Source organism: Xiphophorus hellerii, chromosome 13 (assembly GCF_003331165.1).
Source record: "Xiphophorus hellerii strain 12219 chromosome 13, Xiphophorus_hellerii-4.1, whole genome shotgun sequence".
In the NCBI taxonomy this organism is placed as follows: domain Eukaryota; kingdom Metazoa; phylum Chordata; class Actinopteri; order Cyprinodontiformes; family Poeciliidae; genus Xiphophorus; species Xiphophorus hellerii.
Genome location: NC_045684.1, coordinates 26,649,061 through 26,673,218, shown reverse-complemented (window position 1 = coordinate 26,673,218; position 24,158 = coordinate 26,649,061). Strand labels below are relative to the sequence as shown.

The 24,158-nt window shown below is 39.6% G+C and overlaps 1 protein-coding gene across 2 annotated transcripts in view; it reads right to left on the bottom strand.

Moving 5' to 3' along the window:
* The window catches only part of phf14 (PHD finger protein 14), an 80,588-nt gene that overhangs the window by 10,963 nt on the left and 45,467 nt on the right, over positions 1–24,158 (bottom strand). The window contains exons 16-17 of one of the 2 annotated variants that reach the window (XM_032580336.1): positions 23,918–24,039; positions 10,651–10,768 (exon numbers count right to left, since the gene is read on the bottom strand). In XM_032580336.1, the coding sequence (XP_032436227.1) occupies positions 10,651–10,768; positions 23,918–24,039 (240 nt within the window). Of the gene's footprint in view, positions 1–10,650; positions 10,769–21,372; positions 22,983–23,917; positions 24,040–24,158 lie in introns of those variants that run through there. The other variant, XM_032580338.1, reaches the window with a different exon arrangement.

Below are 24,158 nucleotides of genomic sequence, written 5' to 3'. Positions count from 1 at the left end.
AATATATACACAGGCAGCATCAGAAATGACACGGAAACTTCATATAAGCGGTGGGACTTGATGTTTGTCAAAATGCGCTTTGTTTCTTATGGTGCTTCAGAGGGGAAAAAAGCACTTTATGACTTCTCTTCAAACATGGCAGTAAACAGTGCAACAGCAACTTAAGGTTATTATAAACCAGCAACAGCAAATTTTAACAAACTGCTCTGACAATATAACAGAATGTGTTTCCCTGTTGCTTCAGCTTTCAGAGGAAAATCTAATTTTCAGCACCAAGTGCTGGTCTTTTACAATCAGACTTCAACTGGTTCGATAAAAATCTGCTGTTGCTTATTCCTCAAAATCAACTGTGAAAGCACAGAAAGATGTTTCCTTGGAAACCAGTTTGAGGTGCAAATCTACCCATGCAATGGTTTGATGAGGTGGATAAGTGTACAAACTCTGATCTTCTGTTATGCAGCACAAAGATGAATAAGAATATCATAATAATCAGGAAGTATTTTACCTAGTTCAGATCTCTGCTCTTTCTGCTATAGTTATGTTTCATAAAATGCTTCGAGTTCTAGTCTACTGATTAAGATGGAGTAATTTCCTGTTTCCACACTTTTTTCTAGCATGACACAGTAGCACACCTTCTGTTTTTATTTCTTCTAAGAATCCTAAAACACACAAAATAATTACCCAACTTACAAACGTGAGCACATTTTCCCTGTGTTTTGGTTGTTTTTGGTTCCTCCATGTAACGGAGATCTTTTTGCCATTCAAGGGATGACACCGTTTTCATGGGTCATAAACAGCAGCTTCATGAGTCTGTTCAGGCAGTGCATTACTCGCTACATTTACCCACTTCTGTCCTCAGCCACATTCCCAAACCTTTGCTCCTCAACCCCCACAAAGCAGCCACCAGAGAGAACATTTAAAGTTGATGACTGCTCATATTTGCAATTCCGGTTACATTTATTATGAAGGGCACTGTTTAATGCTCCCTTTTCCCCGCAAGAAACAAATTTCCATTTCAGTGAGGCATGACTGATACTGAGATGGTCTTACCAGGCGATGGGTAATTTAATAAGAGGTGGAATGCAAAAGCAGATTTCCCTTTTATCGCCTTGTCTGATAACTACAAATATCCCTGAAAGAAATGTAGAGTTGGAAAGAGAAGGACGTCTCTATTTCTAGACTGCAGCCTTTAAAAACAGCAGAAAAACATGTAGATCTAACAGCTCTGCCACCAAACTAAAAATGTTTGTCTGTTAGTTTTGTGTTAAGAAAAGTTTGAGAAGGCCCTCGTCCCAACAATTCCCTCTGAGGTCAGACTGTGACTGAATACTCACTGAAAACACTCTGCCAGCAAAGAACAAATATAAGAATGCACAACATTATATTTCAAAAATTACTGATCAGGCTTGGCTTGTAATCACCTTGACAATGGTTGACCATGAATCTCAGTGTTTTACTGTTAAACTTGAGACAAGCTAGTCTGTAATTGGGTAACTCAGTAATAAAATGAAAAGCTTAAGGAGAAAAGCTTGAGTCAAGGTGTGGAAATGACCAAAGATCAGATGCTAAACAACTGAAACGTGTGGTGGGATCTTAAATAAATAAATTCCTGCAAGTCTCAATGACCTGAGACCATAAAATCTTGTAAAAGAAAGAATCAGCTTTCTCTCAGCAACATCCATCCACCCATTCATTGAAGTAGGAATGTGGCCGTCATCAAAACAGAGCAAGCAAGAAGAAGCGTGGCTGAGAGCACGAGGGAAGAGCTCGTTCAAAAGACAGGTGCAAAAACATATATGTTCTGGACCTGGTTAGGGTTTAACCTCCGGCGGTCTCGGCGCAGTAAATATGACGGTCAGACAGCAGGAAAGCGAGAAGTAAAAGCGCAGGCAAAGTCAGTGTGAAACAGCCAGGACGAGGGTTATAACTGAAATAATCTGCCAATGGAACTAGTACGTTTTAATCACTATTAAAGAATTATTGACTTAAAACAAGCTCCTATTTTTTGCTGAAAGGTTACTTGTAAGTTAGTTTTATCTTATTTCAAGTGTGCTAAGATATTTGCACAAGAAACGAGACCAAAAATACTTGGTAAGACTTTGTGTTTTTGCAGTGAATGTCTTGCTACAGCTAATGGCTTCATGCCTGGTGTCACTGTTTGCATTCTTAAGCTAGTTGACTTATGAAAGTTGGTCAGATATTCAAATGACAGATGAGAGTTGAAGAAAACGGTTTGAATTAGTTTATTAGTAGTTAGTAGTTGAATTAGTAGTTATAAGAAAGTGAAATTTGTGTTACTAATCTGCAGAACTATCAGGAACTATTTGTTTATTCGGTCATAAATAAAAGAACTTACCAACTTTTAATCGTCAATGTCAATATATGTGAGGACATTTAAGAATTGCAGTGCTGAAAAATATGCTGCAAGGCAAACTACAGCAACCATAACCATAAACATTCTATAATTCAAATAGTATCAGAATAATAGGTAAACATCTTGTGAATGATTATCACATATTTTAAATTGTAACTAATAAATAAAAAAAAGTCTCTGTGGTTTCTATGGTGAGGTGCTGACTTTGTGCTGCTGATAATGGTAGGTTTAAATCAGTCAGAGATGTGAATCATTTTGGGCTCAACTGTATTTAGAACCAGAAGCAGTTTTCTTAGTGTTTCTGTCCCACAGTGTGAGTACAGCACACGTTCAGCTGCAGGTGATCCTGGCTGATCCGAGGTCACTTCAGCCATTCCTGCTCCTGTTCAAACCAAAGCACACAGATACTTAACTGTCCTTCTGTACACATTGTATACACTTATTAACATCTGGAACAAATGATAAACTTCTATCCTAAATGAATGTCCAACCCTAAAGTTTCACATTTGACCTTCTGCTGCAGATAAAGTCCAATGTTTCAATAAGTACGAACAGATCTACTGCATGGAGAGACTGGCCTCATGGCCGGGGTTTAGTGTCTCGGATAATTTCTAAATTTCAATTTAGTTCTTTGTACAGTTTTGTTTACTTCCTTGGTTTGCATGAACTTGCTTAAGACAACCTAAGATACAAAAAAAGAAATAAGACATTCAGCTGTGGTGAAATTGCTAAAGAGAAGATCATTATGAATATTTATAGAGAGAAGTAGTTGTTCCTGACTGCAGAATGCCATTGGACTGAAACATGCTTTCAACCTGCACAGCAGGAGCCGGGGACTTGTAGAGCTGTTACCCTAACGAAGGCTGCGCGGCCGCTTCTCTGAGTCTGCTCAACGCTTTATGGTCAGATAATACCGGGGAGTCTGACAAGTGGCCTTATGTACGTTCTCTGCTAAAAGGGTTATTAGAACAGAGCTGGGTTCAGAGAAATGGGCCACTCAAGCCACTGGGGATCCCAACAGAAATCACACACTTCAGTTTATTTCACAAATTAGGCCCTGAGAGGGGCATGCACGTCTGTAGCGCCTAGTTAAAGTGATGGAGGTGACTCCCAGGCATTGATTTTTCTCTTCGCCTCTGGCGTCCCGCAAGGCCACAACTGTGCTCCCTCTGGGCTGGTCTAGTTGGCCCCGCTCGCCTTTAAATCACATTAAACTGTGGCTACGCTTTAGCTATGTCTGCGAGACAAGCATCAATAATGCAGTTATCAAACTGTAATCAACTCTTACACTTCAGCAGAGCTTTAACTGCTGGACTTTTCCAATGCACTCTTCCCCAACCGAGATATTAGGAGTAAACTTGAACACGTAGGAAAAAATAGAGGACAACAAATTCAAATCAGGCGATTTATCTTCATTTCATAAATGCACCAATGATACAGATTAATCCAATCAAACTGCTAATGAAAAACGCCTCATATGGAAAATAAAAATAGGTTAAAGGCTATATTTCTCCTCTAAGACAGATACTTACAGGATGAGGAGCTGACAGATTTTTTTTTCGTCCCCCCCCCCTCTGAAGACCACAGCAGCTGATGAGTAATGATGCCTATTTTTCTTTCAATTTACTCCATATAGTAAAGGCAGCAGACTGTGACACTTCATTACGGTAATTAGGCTAATTTAATTACCGTCTTTCACAGGTCAGGCAGGAAGCCACTGATTGATGGCACAGCTTGTGAATGCAAAATTCTTTAAAGGAAAACAGAGCCAGAATACCTCAGCTACAGCGCACTGAGCTCAAGAACACTGTAGCCAAAGTCAGCAGCGTTAACCGGGAAAAAGCGCTACGAGACATAAACAGAGCCGAATAATCTGAGGTCAGAACCCAACTTCAAGTTTATATCGTTAGCGGAGTAGGAGTTGGCCTGTGGCTGTGGTGGCAGCCAAGCAAATGAAACTTTTATGGACGTTCATTTCAACAGTTGCAAACCTTTTGATAACAACAAGGCTGAGAGCAGCCTGAGTGGTGCATCCCACACAAGTTCACAGTTGAGCACTTTAAACACTGTCTGAACAACTTTAAGAGCTTTTGGCATTTCAAACCTTTTATCAAAATCTCCTCTCCTGATTCACCATGAAGCCCAGCATGCCAGGCACTGCTGCAAGGGTGTAAATAAAGCCTTAAACAAGAGCCCCTTGGCACGGCAACAAGCCTGAATTAAAGGCCATCTGTATATTACGGCAAGACTGTCACTTTATTGCTGAAATCAATTTAGCAAGGCCCCGGAGCGGGAGGGATATGGCCTTGGTCAGAGTGAGGTTTATCTAAACGGAGCAGGCTGAGAGAAACACAGCTTCTATAATGAACTCCAGGGTGTCCAATAAAGCCTTTTATTTCCCCTTTTGTACAGCTGAAACGCGTGTGTAGTGGCAACATTCAGCTTCACAGTTGCAGTGACACAAGCAACCAGCGGCTCCTCTGTAATTACACCTGCCTGCAGATACCTCAACAATGCAAGCAAATCACAAAGACAAATCATCATTAAAATGCTATTTTCTTCTGAAACATCAACCAAATCTCATTTATTCTGACCTTTAGAAGAAAATAAGAAAACCATCTTACAGAACTAAACAATCAGATGCGTTCAAAAATAACCAAGATAATATAATACAATATAACCACACAATCTAAAATGACAAAGGGCAAATATTTTACATCTAATATTTTAAAGTTAACTTGAAAAAAAAAAAAAAATTTTTCTTAGATAATTTTCTAAAAATATACTTCAGAAGCCACTGTTCCACAGGCGAGAAAAAAAACACTTTGCTTTTCCTGAGTTCATAGTTGGTTTGGACCTTCAGTTTCAACAAGTCAGAGGCAACTTTCTGTAGTTCGCTAAACTGGGTGTTCATGGACAGAAATTGTGGAGAGAACCATAGACATAATCAAGAGTAGATGCCCCATTGGCTACTCGGGCGCAGGAAATACGGCGGCCATCTTGGAGCGGTCGTCCCTCCTACTTGGCTAAACCAATACAGCAGAAGAAGGCTCAGCACTGCTGATGGAACGGCTGATGGAATTTTTCACTTTGTGAGAACTCGGGCAATAACTTTTTACAAAAAAATTTACATATTATTGTTTATATTTTGTAAATAGAATATCAATGTGACAGACTGGCGTCCTGTCCAGGGTGTACCCCTCCCAAAACGCTCGCACTAGGGACAAGCGGGTACAGAAAATGGATGGATGGATGGATGTTAATGTCCTGTATTTATGTCCACCAGCATGCCAGCTGAGTTTAGGCATTGTTTGTGTAGTTCAGGGGTTCAGCTCCAGCTATGAAGGCTAACAGTGATTTTGTAAATCCTAAAAAGTTGTAATTATTCCCCAACGTTGATTTACATTATCTGACACAAGAGCACTACCTTAGAAATAAAACAATATTATATATATTATTATAATATTTATATGTAATTTTTCACTCTGTCAAACATAAGATACCTCTGATGCCTCATGTCTACCACAAAATACAGACAACAGAACATCGGACTGAAATAGTTTTCAAACAAGCTTAATCAAACTTTCTGCAGTTTTTTTTCAAGAGATATGAATTGGGGGAAAAAGACGTGCTTTTCTTACCTGTGTAAATAGCTACAGCACTGTCTTATCATGTTTTGATTTTGTGATTTGCTGCATGTTGAAGGATTATAGAATCACAGCTCTTTGAATTTCATATGAAAAATAGTCACTTTGTGCTGCTGTTGTTACATCTGAATTTATATTGGATGCCTCATTTGATTTTGTAATCCATAGCTATACTCCTCCATGTGCAATTAAAGACAAACCAAAAAAAAAGAAAAAAAAGATAGAAATAAAAGCATTTATGAGTGTAGGTGGTTTGAGGGATGAAACTATGCTGAGTCTGTTTCACTTCCAAAGGTTGAAAATGTTTTAATTTCACCAGCTAGACAGTTCTTTGGAACAAAGTTAACCTTTCGAAGTCGACGCCCGCCCTGTGGCGGGCATGACGTCATGCATTTAAAAGACTTCTGTATAAAAAAAGACGCCATGAGAAGTGTGCATTTTATTTCTGTTGGACAGTAGAGACTTCAAACTTTGTAAAAGTAGTGTTTTTATATTGATTTCGTTTTATATTCACTTCCAAATAGAACCAGGAATATGATCGATCATGTTAGCCATAGCGTGGTGCGCATTTTACGCATGTTGAGTGCAATCGGTAGTTGTTTTATGACCAAAAGGTGAACGAATGCAACATGAAAGCCATTTTTCCGAGTTATCAATATTAGTATCAATATTCTTTCTACTCGGATTTTGTTCCTGTGTGTGTTTTTTGCGCCAATGCGATAATAAATTTTGTCAAACCGAAACAAACACTGGAAAATCACAGGGTTTAGGATGTTCTGAAAATAATGATACCAAACAAGGTAAGGTAAATAGTTTTTATGGTGAAAATATGAGGGTAAATTCAAAATTAGACCACAACGGCCATTTAGACCCAAGACTCCAACTGGTAGTCTGACTGAAAAAAGTAGAGTCATTAAATATTAAAAAGGTGCCTCCTTATTTCTTAAAAGAAGATGAATTTTACTGAATTGTATTCATATTGATGTGAATCTCCCTCTGTCTGGCTGAATTTGGACTGAATTCTTTTACATATATTTGAAAACAAACTGGCTCTTTCAAAGTGTCCAGAGGAGACTTTTATTTTGGGAAAGAAGAATGAAATGACTGATTTTAATCACTGTGTTAAAACCATATTGTTCTTAATACTATGGACTAAAAATAACATTGGCACATAGTGACTTTTTAAGATGTTTTCTATTTAAATCTGAAGGAGGTCTTATATTTTGCGCTCTATAGCAGCTCAAAATTGAATAGCTCATGTGGAACAAAGTGACCTTTGCATCAGCATTTGGGTGACACTTGGCAAAAATAAAAATGTAATGTTTGGAACTACTTGGGAATCTATGGTTTTTGTGACAAAGTTAAAGTAAAACTCTGTTATCTTCTGTTTATTTCTTCCCTTAGATGTTGCACTCCTTCTTAGATAACGCCAGTGGCAGCAGGGAGATCTGGTAAATTACTTCCTGCACTAGTCTGTGTAGAAGACAGTCAGCCATAAGTTGACCGCCCCACTATCTCGGCCAGATGAATCTCAAACGCACAGATCAGGTAATATTCTGCACTTAAAGCTGGCATTTAAGAAACATTCCTCCACCACAGGCAAAAACGGTGCATGGCTTGGCATTTAGAGGCGGATAATAAAACTTTCCTTAAATACAGCTCTCATCTCAGAGTGCTTTTTAGATGCCCTTAGTGGAGTCAATTATCTCCCCACACTTGCTATTACTGAGACACTCTGAGCACCTCGCGCCTTAAAAGGTCCGTGAATCATGCTTTCTGAAAAATGTCACATTCTTAACTGCCTCTCAAAATGCAGACCCTGCCATGTAAGTGGCGGCGAACACGTGTTGTCTTCTTTCATCCATTTTTACTTACTTGTGCCTTCTTAATATGCTAGATGAATTTAAAGCAAATAAAATTCTTCTTATTTAGAAAACAATTCACTCTGCATGTAACAATGTGTTATAGTCCACTGCCGAAATAAGAGATGATCAAAAGTAATGCGTTGAAAAGTTATTGAACAGATTTTTTTCTGATTCCTGACTGGCTAAATAAAGTTGAGATTTATTTTTGTTTAACCAATGAAACATCCCATTGCTGTGAGGCAGAGCCCTGCAGCTTCTCCTGTTTGATGTGAATAAGTGGGAGGGCAGCGTAGGAAGCTACAACATTCACTTTACAACTTCTCCTTCTACATACATAGAAGGAGAAGCAGCCGTCTCTGAGGGAACAGACTGAATGTTTTGAAGTGCTCATGTTTAACATGGCTTGTTGTTGTGTACCGAGCCCATCATGGTTACCTCTTGAAAAAAATGCAGGAAAGCCTAAAAAATAAATTCATTTATTGCAGAAACATAATCTCATCATTTACAAAACTCCAGCGTTTAATTTGAGGGTATATACTCAACCCCGTAAGAAATATTTGTTGGGTTTTTACAAACCCTAACCTCCTACAATTTCAAACAATTAAAGTAAACTTAAGCTTTTTATATTGAAATTTCAGTTTTACAATTTTGAGTTGGGAGTTTCTAGGAACTTTCGACATGTAATCCATGACATCCTCTTTCCTTTGAATATAATAATCATGATGTGAGAAAGCTCACTGTTATAAGGACTGTAAAGATTTATACCTGGTCTACCAGGTCTCCAAATCAACCATCAGACAGCATCTACATGATAACATGTAGCCATTTTATGACGTTTCTGCTCCAAGTAAGGAGAGATCCCTGGTCACACCGTAGGAAAAAGCTCAGAAAACCTTCAGCTTGTTCCGGTAATCTCTGCTCACTCGTGCTCTGCTCATGAGGCAACGCAGCACCACAATGCAGAAACCTGTTCTAATCCCACTGGCCAAGTGAAAAGCATCACTATCTCCAAAGCATTTTGGATCGGAATCAGGTTCAGTGGTTTGTGAACCTGGTGATCTTCTAACGGCCTGCAGAACGAGGAACATTGGTATGTTTTGCTAAACAACTTTTTTTTTTTTTTTTTAGCAATTTTTCTTTAACTGTACCGCTGAATATTAAAAGTCATATGAAAAGTCCATTTGAAAAGAAATTTGTATTTAATGGATTGTTATCCAGGGACCACTTAACATTTACAGAGAGCTATAACCTTTCAATTTTGCTCATAATTGAATGTTTCATTTTTGTGACTCAGCATTTAAAACATACTTCTTGTAATTTATTTCCTCTGCTCCAGCATCAATCAGCCTTTAACTCCACAAAGAGCAGGCAGAGCAAGGAAGAATGCAGCCTTCTGATGACAAATAAAAGAAGAAAACAATTGTCATTTTGACAGAGAGGCTTCAACTAGTTATCATATACTGTTATTTAAAACAAAAACAACCAAAAAGGAGACAGAGAATCCTCATGGCAGGATTACCTGCAACCCTCACAATTGCATGTAATCAAAGTCATTTCAGGAAGTCAATCAGATCTTTCTTATCACATGTACAACTGTTTGCACTGAATGTGTTTGCTGTCCTTTGAAACACCAAAGAGATACAAAGAGTGCCAGCAAGAAGAACCAGTGAAGCCCAAAGCATTAACCTCCACCACCATGTCTGTTTGTATGTCTGCAATAATGCATGCTGTCCTCAGCACTATTGTCAAACTGGATATCTTCTGTTTAAAGGACATTATTTCAGAAGTACTGAGGTTCATACAAAGACAAACCAAGTATTTGTTTTATAGAGAAGAGGCGTTCTTCCTGTATAACAAGAGGAATCCTCAGTAAACGACACTGAACATGAGTAAAAAGCTTTCATTTTTCAATATCTTTTGAAGGATTCTGTCATAAACATACTAATGAGGTCAGTAGAGTCGGAGATGGACTTCTTCAGTTTTATCAAACCTGGGAGTGAAAGTTGCTGAAACTGCTGAGATCGGCTTCTGTTATCATTAGGAACAACTAAGTAATGTATTTGGAAATAGTCTTCCAACCCTCCAAGACTGAGGAAATTGTTTCTGCCTTTTTTTATTTTTTATTTGAGGTTAACTTAAAATTATTTAACAAACCTTGTACTGTGTCTTGATCTGTAAATTGTAGAAGTAAAGCTGTATTTTCTTTTGTTTCCAAAGACTGTACATCTTTTTTTACCAGAAGATACTGATATAATGTAGTTACACTTTCAGTAGCCTGTACTTCAATGTTCCCAACTGCACCTCTGGAAATGCCTGCTTCTTTTCAAGAAAGAAGAAAATCAAATAACTCACCCCCTATAATATGCATAAATATGCAAAACATAGTTAAACTTGGTTGCAATGAAGTCAATTCTCTACCAGACAGTCCCACAGCATTTACATAAAGAAGACAGAAAAATATTGCACACTCAAGCAATATATGTGACAGACTGAAGCATGGCTCACAATAACAGCCATGACAACTTGTGTGGATATACAATTTTATACGTGTAAAGGTATTACTAAGATTACCTTACTTGTGAACTGTTTAACCCAAATTCAAAAACCTTGGCTTAACTCTTGCAGATTACTTGACACAAAAACAAAAACTGGGATTAAAAACACTTATTTGTTTGTGTCGTTTTGACCTTTTAAAAGTTCCTTAATGCAGTAGGCAGTTAGCACACCCACAACATTTCTGCACATGTAGACGGCTTCCACTCACCTTGGATGATGATGTGTCACACTCCTGGCAGATCCAGCCATATCCAGTCTGCTTGGGGGATTTCTTTAGCGGGGGGTCCAGACACCCGAAGTGATAACAGAGCTGGCACTCATCACACCTGAGGCACAGGACAGGAAGGGCCTGTGTTATGTGTCACATAAATAATGCTGCTGCCCTCCTTCAATCAAACCAGCGGTTCTGGAGAGATGATGGATGATAACAAGGCAGCAAGCTGTCACCCATGAGACTTTGCTAATGTATTTCGACCCCTCTTTAATCACTGTACTCCCTTGACTTTACACAGCCATGCACTGTTCAGTGGTTTTTCTAAGTGCCCTGATAAATACAGGTCTTGTTAGTGTCAGAGAAATGCTTGTTACATCTCCCAAGGCTGGACTGTTTCTTCAAGCTCATGAGAAGAGACGCAACTCCAACAACACAACACGAAAAACCTGCTATACATAAAAAACAACAACAAATATGGCACAAAAACTTTAACCCATCTATTTCTATAAATGTTAAAAGGGAAGTTAAGAACTACGGACCTTTGTGGTGATAACTTTGTATTATGTAATTCACTTTGAACTGCCTTGCTGCTGTAATGTGCTATACAAATAAACTTGATTGATTGATAACTTCCTTTATTTACTCTGATCCATTATCAGTCAGCCATTATAATAATTCAGATGTGTTATGCTTTTACTAACCAATTTCTGGAGAAAAAGGCGAGAAGAGAAAAAATAATGAATCCAAAATTTATGGTTTTGGAAGGACTTCTTCCTTTCAGTTGTCCTTTTCTCTTAGTCAGCACTGCAAGTGCAGTTTCTTTGACAAAACCTCTGCTTGTAAAATACAGCTGGTATGAATGGTTTTCTGATGACGGAGGAACTACTTCAGATGGCTTAAAAAAGGATCGTCAGACCTGTTAAAATTGATTTTCTGTGAACTGATGATTGGTAGAGTTTTGGGGAATAAACTCCAACTCTTTTCTCATTCAGTATTTGGATGAAAAACTGTAAATTTGTAAAGAAAAATAAACTAGTAGGTAAATCATATTTACTAAAACACAAAAATTTTGTTTTGTTTTTATTAAAGGGAAATATTTAGAGTGCTGAGACCTATAAATATGAAATAAAACATAAAACATTAGCAAATAAAAACAACTTTTAAAGTCCTTTGTGACAACAGAAAGGTCTTTGCTGAAATAGGAAGTAATTACCATACATAGATGATGAAGTGTCATCTGGATCCATTTATATGATAGATTATTCATGTATAAAGGATACAGACTTTTTTTCTTGATAAAACAAGATTCCTTTTTAACAGGAATATGTCAAACAAATGTACAGGTACTTATTGAAGACAAAGAAATAGAAGTAGAAAACTTTTGATACAGACATCATCATACAGGGAACAGGTAGGAAAACACTCTCCTTTGAAGAGTTTTTTCTTTTTGCTTTTGTTTCCCCAACACAAAACATTTGTTAATGTCTGCAGATTGTGTTAAGTCAGTATCCGTTGTCTCTAAATGTTCCTCCACACTGGTTAGTTGTGATCATTAGCTGCAACTGTTATTTTCTCTACACTTTCTTATATTTATGTTTAAGCAAATGAATGAAGGAGCTTAACTGCAGCTGCAGTCCTGTTCTATCAGTATGTTATTTTTTCTTCCATCTATCATATGTGAGAAAAGTGAGTATCCTGACTGCAGACTGCGAGACTGACCGGTGTGACAGAAAAGAGATTCAAACAACTGCAATGTTTCTGAATAAAGTTTTAAGTTCTGGGTCACAGAACTGACAGCAGCAGAAGGTCCAGTTCTCTGCTGGTGATCTGTTACTGGGAATGCTGGTGTAAACGCTCACTTATAGAACACTTTGATCTATAAGTCACAAACACAAATTTGATATCACAAATTTGTGTTTGTGATATCAAACACAAATAACCACATTCCACATATTGCAGGTTTTACATCCTCTGCACCAAGGCCTGGGTCTTTCATGCTATTTTTTTTTAATATCTCTTCATTTCTGTCACAAGAATGAATACACATAAACTATTGTGAGCCTAAAACAATCAGAAAAAAATTAAATATTATGATTTATGCCTATTAAAGATGAAATGGTTTTATTTACCTTCAATCTAACTCCACATGGGGCTGAAAAACTGCCCATAGTAAATTATCCCCTTTTTCCCGTGTTTTGTCCAGTGTTTTTCTTTTTGCTCTTAAATCCCTTACACTGCCCTTCTGTCTGCTATAATGAAGATGAATGGAGTTTGTGGTTGACCTCCCTGGCTGTTCCTGTTATCAGATTTTCATTGAAGATTGTGAACCTCCTACATTGATTAGAACATAATTGGCTCTAATTGTAAAGTGAGTGTTCACTAGTCTGATGGAGGTTATTGAGAGATGGTCAGCATCATAAATGAGAAGAAGAAAATGTCTGCTCTCTTTGGGATTCAGCTGAAACTTGTTAAATACTCCAAGCCTTTGAAAGGTGGTTTTTGTGTGCTAAATAAACTGGCATTGTTCAGTAATTTACAGTTGGTAATTATTTCACTGGTCCACCAAACAATGCATTTAATTGACTTTATTTTTTTTCAAACCAAGTGCAGCCAAAAAATAAAGCCAGGTAGTTTGCTTCAAGCTGACTCTTTGTCTACATGAACTATGAAGCCTCCGTCTAAACAGAACCTATTAGAAGCTTTTACATCATAGTGCTGTGATAAAAATCTGTTGTGATCACAGGCTGAGTAGGCTTTCAGAACATGCAGCTGGGATTGTGGAACACAGCAGCCCTGACATGAGAATTTACAGAAAATGTGAGCAGGGTGTTTACCTAACCTTTACCTAATACCAGCTGGCTCATTTCTGTCACAAGTCCTCTGCTGGCAGTCCAAATGCATCCAACACTGTTGAAACTGTTGTGCTCTATCTGCTTCAGATTCTACTCATTCAATCAAAAGTACTTTATTTATTCCAATTAGAAATGAAATGTTGCCGCAACTCATGTCTAAAAATCTTCAGAGTCGTGTAATTTTAGATATTTTTTTATTTTTAGAAGAAGCACATTTTGTTAGCTTAAAAACACTTTTTAGTTCAAAATGAGGTTAAAATGCGCAGACTGGCTCTGATTACAGGGTTATCACAGTACAACCCCATTACCAGTGGCTGAGGACAGACTGAGGACAGGCTGAGGACAGACTGAGGACAGGTAGACCTATGGACATTGAACCAAACAGTAGTGAGGGAAACATGGGGATTTGCAATATTCCTCTTGGGAACCACATTTTGGACATGCTGTACGATTTTATTCCAAATGAATTTACAAATATATCTGTTAAGTTCTTCAAAATGTTATTTGGGGATAAACGTGGGGATTGTTTGAAATAAATAAAAGCCTTATGGCAAAAACGTTCATGTACTGTAAAATCAAACTACTGTTGTGTGGGCAGCATGACAAAGAAACCTGACATCTTCTGTTTATTGTTTAAGGCCAGACGAGTGTCTGGTAATCTGTGCACTGTGGCGCGTTGCCCTCTGGCAGCAGACTAGTGATACCTGTGAAATAGATGGGATAATACAGTGTGGTATTTACACACTAAGCATGGCCGATTTAGTAAAACCAGAGTAAAAATTTAATTGGCATGGATAATTGGCATCTTATGAGTTGTAAGGGCATAACCTAACAGCTGCTGCACATTACTACACATACACCATGGCAGGTGCTTTTCTCTCTGGCTCTCTGTCTCACACACACACACCGTTAGATGATGTGTGTGATGGGCTGAGCAGGCATATCTAGCCGAGAACCGATGGGGATTTAAAGTGCCCTCTAGCCACCTAGTGAATAGAAGACAAATCACCAAAGTGTGTGTGCTCTGCTAATGAGCACACTCCTATTGTTGCTCACAAACTGCCAATTGATTTTACATGAATCTCCAACTAAGGCATAAAGGAAAGACCAAAGTCTTCTGTTTCACAGCTGGAGACCATTGAAGAACTTCCAAATTCACAGGAGTGCTCTTTCCATTTAGCCAGACTGTAGTGACTGCACACATGCTTTCCTAATGACTTTAGCAAAGAATTTGACGCATATGAGCAGATCTAAAGTATGTCCTGATGGTGCAGACAAGACATTCCAGGGGTAAGGCACTGAAAGGTGGACTCATTCCAAATACTTTCACTTTATACCCAGATATATTCTCCCAACGGTGACATCTAAGAAGCAACTGAGCCTACTTCTGTATGCATTTAAAGAAGTACAGGGGCGGATTTGCTAGCTAGGATGTGGGGGCTTGGGCGGACGAATGGACAGATGGATGAAGGAAGGAGGGAAGGAAACTAACATGTCACCAGCCACATCAGGCATCATCAACTAAATATAAACTTTGTTTTGAAACGGAATTTTAGTTTTAACTTTTGTATGGAGTTACTGTTCATCAGAGAACGGATGGGCAATTACTGGATTGATTGTTTAATATTACTGATCATATCAATGAGTTCAAATTGATTATGTTTGCAAACCCCCAAAAACGGTTCACAGGAACAGGCTGGTGTGAAGAACTTCTTCCTCTTAACAAATGCAATCATCTGAAAACCTTTTTTCAATATTTACTCAGGTGATCTTTATCCAATGTTAAAAATTGGTTAATGATCTGAAATATAAAAGTTTGATAGAAAAGTCAAAACAGAACAAACATTTCACACAACTAGTGGTCTGAATAGGTTAATTACTATAAATTCACCTCCACAGACTTACTTGTTTTTTTGGATTAGATTATGACAGTCTCAGTTTTGTCAAAACGTCACTCACTGTTTGCGCAGACGAACATTTGGGCTGAATATCTGAAGTGATGAATAAAATCTGCTCTCTGCAGCAGAGAAATAAAACAAGGAATTTAAACTGATGAGTCTCAGAGGATGTTAAGTCCATTTAGTAGAAGTTAGAGAACAGCTTGTTAAATCTTAAAGCACGCTGTTACCTTAGAATTAGGCTTGTAGGCTTTGTTTGAAGTGCAAATTACACAGTGATTTTACAAGTTTTTGTCATTGTGTGTGTGTTTTGACATGGGTTTTACTTAATATTTTACTAGCATGTATTCTATATTTTGGGAACAGTCAATGAATGGCAAGTTTATAAGTAGAGAATGCAAAAATTCCTCCATAGTTTCCGATCAGTTCAGTCCTCCATTGGCAGATCTCCGTTGTGTTTCCAGAGTTGATCTGAGTCAGCGGCCACCTCCAGCCTTTATCTGCTCCCAACAATGCCCTTACGTGCTCAGGCACAGCAAGGTCCTTGATGTTATCAAAGCAATTTGGCCGTGCTTTAATCATTGGAAACATTGAGCAGCTCCCCCTCCTACCCTGTACTTTGGAGGCAGACAAAATCCAATCACTCATAAGAGGTTATTGATTGATGTAATCGTATTGGAGGTGAGGGTGTGGAGGGGACGTGACAGATTGCTTTTGTCTGCTACATGTGTCACTCTCAGTTGGCAATTCTTGTCCTCTTTCATCTGCTGTTTAATCTATGACTGAGGTTTTCACATCTTCCTTGCCCCTGCGGTGGCACCAGTGGACCGGTCCTCCCTGAGTGGTGCTGATGGCCAACAGATCTGTGATCAGCTGTTTGATCTGATCCAGCTCTTCCAGCTGTCACATTCCTGTTCATGTGTCGTAATGAGAAAGGGCCGTCGCCCGAGGCGCCGCAAAGAGCCTCCATTTATACAGATCTCCTGCAGGAGTTTCACTGATGTGTCATTTGAGTTAAAGGAGATCACAGCAACCACGATATTGATGACACAATAAAAACACCAAGCAGTTGGATGAATTGAATATTATGTCTACAAGAGCACTTCTTTTACCCTGAAATGAAAAGCACAATTCAAGCTGCGACATTGCTGAGCCAGGATACAAGTGTGTCTCAATAATTTGAAGGATTTCTGAATTCACACAAACAGCACAGACATTTACTATTGATAGTCCTCTTTAAAGGGGCAAGTATTATGTGTTTCCTAGACATGTAGTGCCAGTTAAGTAACTATGTGACCTTCAATTGTTATAAAACTGCTGTATATGTCAAATATGACTTTGTAATTTGACGCCTTGAAACTGAGCCTCTATCTCTTTAAAAACTCCTGCTCTTTCTGAAATTCTGCCTTCAAGAAGTCATCACAGCACCGGTCCTCCATGAACCCCTTTAGCAACATTTCTACCAGCGTTTCACTGAGATGTAGCTCGTATAATAAACTCAGCAGAAGTACAGTTCCACTGGGTGTTTGCTAATTCCTGCTGGCTAGTCTGAAGGAGCTGAGTGGGGGGAGGGTTGCTCTGTGAGGTGGAAGATTTTGGAAACTGCAGGTACAAGGAAGAGCTGTGCCTCGAAGGCGACAGTATAGATAAAACTAGATAATTACATACATTACAGGAAGATACAACCTTTACTCCACAATATCTGATATTAAAAGAGACTAAACTTTTCTTGTCTTAGGATTAGCAGAATTATTTCTATTAGCTAAACGTTACCCCATGTTGCCAGACGTTGAGGCAGATCTGGACAAACAGCAGTTACAGCAACTTTGAATGGGCTTATTGCTGAAAATGTGCTATATGAACAAAATTACCTTACTTTACCTTCATGTTTCACTGTAAAGAACATGATAAATCAGAAAGAATAGAAGAGACTGTAGTGGCTGTACTGGTGTGTGGCTTGTAATGCTGATTAAATTAAATGGGTTATTTTTCTGCACTCCGTAGAAAGCAACAGAATTTCCAAGCATATGAATTATATCTACCTATTTGATTATAATAAAGTTTTGGACTGAAACTTTATAGAAGTCAAAGCTTCTTAAATACAAAAATTGGATCATTATCAGGGACAAAACAAATCCTGACTGGAACATTTACACTTTCTATTTTCATTTTTGCTCAAACAAAAGTCCAATGAAATGTTGGGAAGAGTTTAGATCTAAGGATAATGTGCCCTGATGGATTCGATCTAAAGCAGGTAGGTAACGGTGTGAATGCAGACCGACTGTTTTGCTCTGGGAAATTTCTCCATATTTGTTTCACAGAATGAAGGTAAATTATTCTGAAGCACACTGACAGCTGTCCTAATGTGACCCCAACGCAGCGGAGGGCATGCGTTGTCCGGGTTTGGAGACAAACGCATTTTATGACAGACTGACGTAGTACTGCTTCGTTTATAACGGTTTCAGAGAGATGAGATGATTCATTTTAAACGCTCAAGGTTTCACTTGACTGTCAATACTCCTGTGGATGACAAAACCCATATTTGTCACGAAGTTATACGTAGATCAGTGTTTTACCAGAACGCCGTGGTGTTGATCTGCCTCTAAGGTGCTGGAGCTGATTGTACCCAGTGTGAAGTGGAGCTGGCAGATCACACATCCAATCAATGTCAACCTGACAACACGCTGTCAGAATTAAAGAGTGTTTGTGTCTTTTTCAGTGGAGCTGTGCAGAACCACCAGTCATTTTACCCCTCCACCCTCAGAGCACATCGCTTTGGCTTTCTGAAACATTCTGCAATAATTTCGCGTTTTAGTTAGTCATATATAAAAAGTGACAATGGAGATCAGGAACTGAATTTACTTAGGACTTTACGATAACCTGAGAAGTCCTGCTGATTCAGCATGTGAACACTTGCACACGGAGCGCTCCATCCAGGAACAGATATGAACTCATTCAAATGTCCATAGTTTTCTTGGGAGTTTGTGGAACTGCTCATTCTTTTGAAAAGCTCTGCTGTCTGAGACCAAGAAGCTAAAACAAGGCAGTGAATTTATCACAAGTGGGCAATGCAATTACCCTGGGAGTGGCCACGTGACACAAATCAATATGACACAAAGCACTAAGCCATTGACTCTCATCCATGACAAAGTGCACCTCAGAAAGGAGTGGATTATTGGACTTTTGGAGCCTCCTACTTTTTGATCTACTGTTAGGTCAGTGCAACATTAGAAAAGAGCCATTGTTTTACAAGATGGGGAAAGTAATGAATGGACTGCTGACGTCGCACGTATGGATAAAGCCAAGTCAGAGCAGCTACTTTTATTAGCCCATCTAGACACAACTCATTCACGGCTATAGAGAGGATGAAAGAAGCACAAGGACGGGTCTTTCTACAGCTCTCGCCCAGAGCCTGCAATGAAACCAGAGCTTCTTAAATTTTCCAGCAGGGGGCTCCAGTAAACTGGGTACCAATTTAAGAACATATTTGTGCCCCCTGCAGTGCAGGCCAAATTGGAGCCTTGTGACACCTAACAGACATTGAATTTTCTTTCAGAGATTTAGGAAAAAAGACAGCAATAATCTACACGACACCCATAAAGGTCCAGGATTTATATCCAGTGTAATAGCTGAAATATACGGAGTGGAGGTTGGGGTAAAACGGATAAAAAATAGAAGCCAGTAAAGAGGTTGGGGAATGAAAAGTGTAAACCTCAGGGAGCGCTCAGGCAAACCCACACAGTGGGTGAATCAGTGGCATAAAGAGACAGGGGAGGAAGCAGAGGAGTGATAGATTTTAGCTGCTTGGCCACTCTTCCCACATAGCTCCAGTCCAAGCTCTTGAGTTTTCTGTTTTAATAGAGGGGGAAAGGGTGAAGTCAGCAAAAACAAAATGCCGCCATTAAATCATCTCCCCGGATCTGGTGTCAGAGCAGTAATAGGAAATGCACTCATCATCGGAAAGGTTACTGCTTTCCAGAACCTCCCTGCTAGCTTTTCTCTCCTGCCATCCCCCATCCTCTGCACTCCACCAATCCCTAAGCTCTGCTTTCAGCCCTTAACCAAAACCCAGATGCTTGGTCAACACTCTGGGATGTATGAGCTCACGAAGGGTTTGCTTTTCTCTCACAGATGGCATATTTCTGGATCTCATCTCTGAGGTATCTTTAGAAAATGCAAAAAAAAACAAAACCTGCAGACTTTGGTTACCAAGACCAGAACCACCCATCCATCCATCCATCCATCCATCCATCCATCCATCCATCCATCCATCCATCCATCCATCCATCCATCCATCCATCCATTTTCTGTTCACCCTTTGTCCCTAATGGGGTCGGGAGGGTTGCTGGTGCCTATCTCCAGCTACGTTCCAGGCGAGAGGCGGGGTACACCCTGGACAGGTCGCCAGTCTGTCGCAGGGCAACACAGAGACATACAGGACAAACAACCATGCACACGCACACTCATAAGAACAATGATGCTCCCTTCTGTCTAAACAATAGGGAAAAATCATTAGAAAGTGAAAGGCGAATAAACATCTGCACAAATCATCCACTGAAGCTGTTGAAACATGTCTGTGGTTGATGACACAAGCCGAACAATCCTGTCTTTCAGTGTATTTGTAAGGACTAAGGCTGTTTTCACACCTGATGGTCCAGTAGGCTCGGTTCGATTGGGGACCAAAATTGCAACATTTGTTCCAATTTTAGCTGCTGCGGTTCACTTTCACACTGCAGTGACAAACAAACCAAAAGCCTGTTCCCCTCCTGGCCTGTGGTGGAGCTGCACCAACAGCTACTGAAAGAAATAACATCTGAAGAAGACTGAGCACAACTACCTTCTTAACAAAATGTAAACAAAAATTAAACAATGTCAGAGTTTAGCGATTGTAGGTTTTCTTTTTTTTTTATCTTTGGCAAAAACTCAAGCCATTGTTTGTTTTGCTTGTATTTATGCCCTGCGCTGTATTCCGCTTCCTGCTTCTGGAGCGGTCTCCGGTTCGCTTGCCGTTCACATATTCATTGATATCAAAGGAATGAAAATCATTGTAAAATTTCACTACAAATATATGTATGTATTTATTTATGGTAGAAAGGCTGTCAAATAAATATGAATAGAAATTAGACTTGAAGTTTGACAACAAACCCAAACAATTACTTCCTGAAAGGATTACCGGTTAGATGTCTCAGGCACATTGTTCTGGATGTTTCAGTGTTATCTGATAGAAATAGTTCCCGGTTCTCTGAACTCCGGTTATTGTGAACTGGGGTTCAGTGGAGTTTTCTTCATGTTCATGAGGGGATGGGGGGAGGCTCTCTGCTGTCACCCTGTTGTTGCTCAGGAAGTGGGGATTGTTTTTCTCCACACAAAATAGTTTGTCTTTTTAGCTGATTCTATTTGGTGTTGTTTCCACACTGTAAAATGTCCCATGTCCATCACATAACAACCTTGGATCCCTCATCCCCTCACTTTTATACACTGTCTGGACACAATAAAGGTGTGCAGAGCAGCTGACAACCAGCAGCACTGTAACCTTTAACTGTTGTTCATTATTTTTTATATACAGTGCTGTGTTATTTAATAGTGCTGTGCAGCTCTGGATTGTGTGGTTGCTCCCTTGGTCAGGTCCTGCTGGTGAAAGCGACCCCTGAACTCGATGGGACTTCAGTTAAAAAAGGGATAAGAAACGGCAAAAGCAAATATCCTGCAAATCATCATCACCATATAAGTTATTGCTGCTTATTTTAAACAGAAGTTCACATCCTCCTGCTGGTGCATTTGAGACTTTACTCTGCGTAGGTTGAGAAGTAACATTTCATTTGAGCAGCCCACAAGAAAACAAGAGGGCCACTTCCCAGGTGATAAATCACTGCTGACAGGGGGCATTACACGCACAAACGGACCGCCGATGCCGCACCTTTACAACAATTAATTAGCTGTCTGACACTCATTTATCACTGCAGCAATAAGGTGAAAAAAATCAAGAGTTTATTAAAGCGCCACTTAATTTCCAAGAGCTAAAGGCCAGACGCTGAGACACATGACATAGACAGCAGAAGCAACATTCACACTCTTACTTCATGTTACAGTACAGCAGAGATCAAAATGTTCCCTCAAAAGAATCACTGTAAACAAATGTTTGGCAAAGAAAACACAGTCTCATGTCTCATGGCTACGTCACAAATCAGATTTCACAACACAAGATATGATCCATGTTTAAGAAGCTGCACAGGCACAAAACAAAAAGACAGTTCAGCCTCTTCAATAAATACTGTACACATCATCACACTACCTAGCATTCAGACTTCTGTAAGATCACATCACTTAGTTGGAAGTTGTGTAATATTTACCTAATCTATGCAAATACATTGTCATGCATCTTAGAGCTCAAACAGAAATGAGCAGCAAACAAATTTTCTGCAGCTGCTTGATTCCTTCAGCTAACTGGGCTGATCTGACGGCTCCCTAAAGCATGCATATATGGGTCCAGAACGGGGAACAGAGTGACACATGAGGCCAAGATGTGACTGCTGTCATGAGCCCAGTCAGGCCAGTGAGCGGAGACATGGAGACCAACCCGGCCACGTCTCTGAGGACGGGTCTGTTCAGCTGTCACTTCAACATATTGACACACTGGAAGACTTCTTCATGTTCAATCACTCTAAACACATTCAGACTAACATCTAAATGATGCTGCTGCAAACTACAACTAACCTGATCCTACTGCAGTAGCATTAGTTCAGTGCTTTACTAAATGGACCAGACTTTTCTTTTCTTGTGGTCCTCAGCATACTTCAAACTAAATCACAACACAGGAAAACCTAGAATGCCACGGCTCAAGTGGTCTAATTACTCATGCCGAGTTGCTATGGGTGATTGGCATTGGAATTCAATCAATAATACTGATTACAACTGATTAGAAGGTCAGACAGGCAAAAAAAGGCAGAAAAATCTCACGTTGATTTTAAAGACAATCGGTTTTTGGCAGAGGGAGAAAGGAGAGGGTTGAGCTGCTGAAGAAATGTTCAGCAGCTGGGGACTACCTGCTTCCTCACTGTCAACCAAACCCACCAGACTGCAATCCGAAAAATCTCCTGTTGACTTGTTTTAAGGTGAAACAACAATCTAAATCCTCTGTGATCTAGCTATAAATGAATAGCATCAGAGGGTAAATCAATAACTCTAACAATACAATAACAAATATTTTCCTGCCAAATACAATTAATTATATCAATAAAAAAATCCTTTACCAACAGAAACAAGTATTATACTGAAGAAACTTTAACACACAATAATCCACTAAGATGCTGTCAGTATGTACAAGCCCCAAACTACCAAAAGAATGAAAATAAACTTAAGCATTCAGGGTTCAATGTTTTCAGATCCAAAAGTTCAGGTAAAATTGTTGGTTGGACAGCTGCTGGTCCAGTTTGGTTCAGACGTGCTTGGCGAAGCGATGGGAAGGTGTGGTTCTTCCTTCTGACTCGAGCCTCAATTTGCCTCTCTGTCTCTAAGCCAACGGCCATCAGTCCCGACATTTTATGGGAGGTGAGGTGGCTGCCCCGGCTCTCACAACCTGTGCAATGCAAAGATAGAAAGAGTCAGGGCAGCACACCTCACACCCCGACCAGAAACCCTCCAAACTAACGCTGCATCAGGAGCATTCAGCAAAACATCGACAATCTGTGGCTTCTGACTGCAATACCAAATAATCATAGTGGGATTCTTACTGCTGTCTGTCTTTAAACATCACTGTGTAAAATTATGAAACATACATATTAAAGGTACAGTTATTAATGGAAAACACATCCTTGTTGGTCAAATAGCCTGACATCTAACACTACAAAACTTTAACGTACAAATAGAGTTCAAGGTCAAAGACTAAAAGGTTCTGAGGTTCTATGGCTGCACAGGAAGCAGCCATAGAAATGTTTCCTGTCATAAGGTTTCTCTTTACCATTTAATGAGATACAGAGAGGCAATGAATGATGGTGAAAAAAGAAAAATAACTCCTCCTCACCCACCAAACACTTCAGCATCACTACAACTGATAACCTGCTTCAGGGAAAATAAAGGTTCTGTTCAGCCCAGAGTCTGGTGTTATAGTTTAAACCTAAAATGGTCATTACATGACAATGTGCTATCAAGGCATATGCTGGGTTTCAAAGGACAGCAAAGAAGAATCCTGTTGATTAGATGCCAAACACCTGATACCTCAAGAGAGGAGGGGAATTAATTGTGCTATTCATTACACCTTAATCAAGTGAGCAAATGTATGTGGCAGGTCAATATAGGGTCCTGTGGAGAGGACAACCTCAGGCCTCACACGCTGCACAGCCCAGCGGCCGGAGTCTAATGAAGACTGAATTTTAATCATCCGGAGGATATGGCTCCTCCAGGAGACACACACACAAATATGGACCTCTCAAGGTATGCACACTCACACACATACACTCACCATGTGGAATGGCCCTAGCTGGTTCTCTTATACAGACAAACACATTGCCTCACCTCACTAGATTTTCATTGTCGCCTGGTCCTTTGCAAGTCGAACACTCGGTTCTTGTGTCATCAGCTTTGGGTTTTTTCTGCACCGCAGACTGGCGTTGTCTGCGTTCCCGTGGCAGTGGTTCCTATGGGAACATGGCTGATTAGAAATGAGAGCTGGATGGGTGCTTGTTTGAGCCTTGGAAGCAAAAATGAAAGCTAAAACTGTGAAGGGAGTACAATGTGTTGAAAAGTATAACTCTTT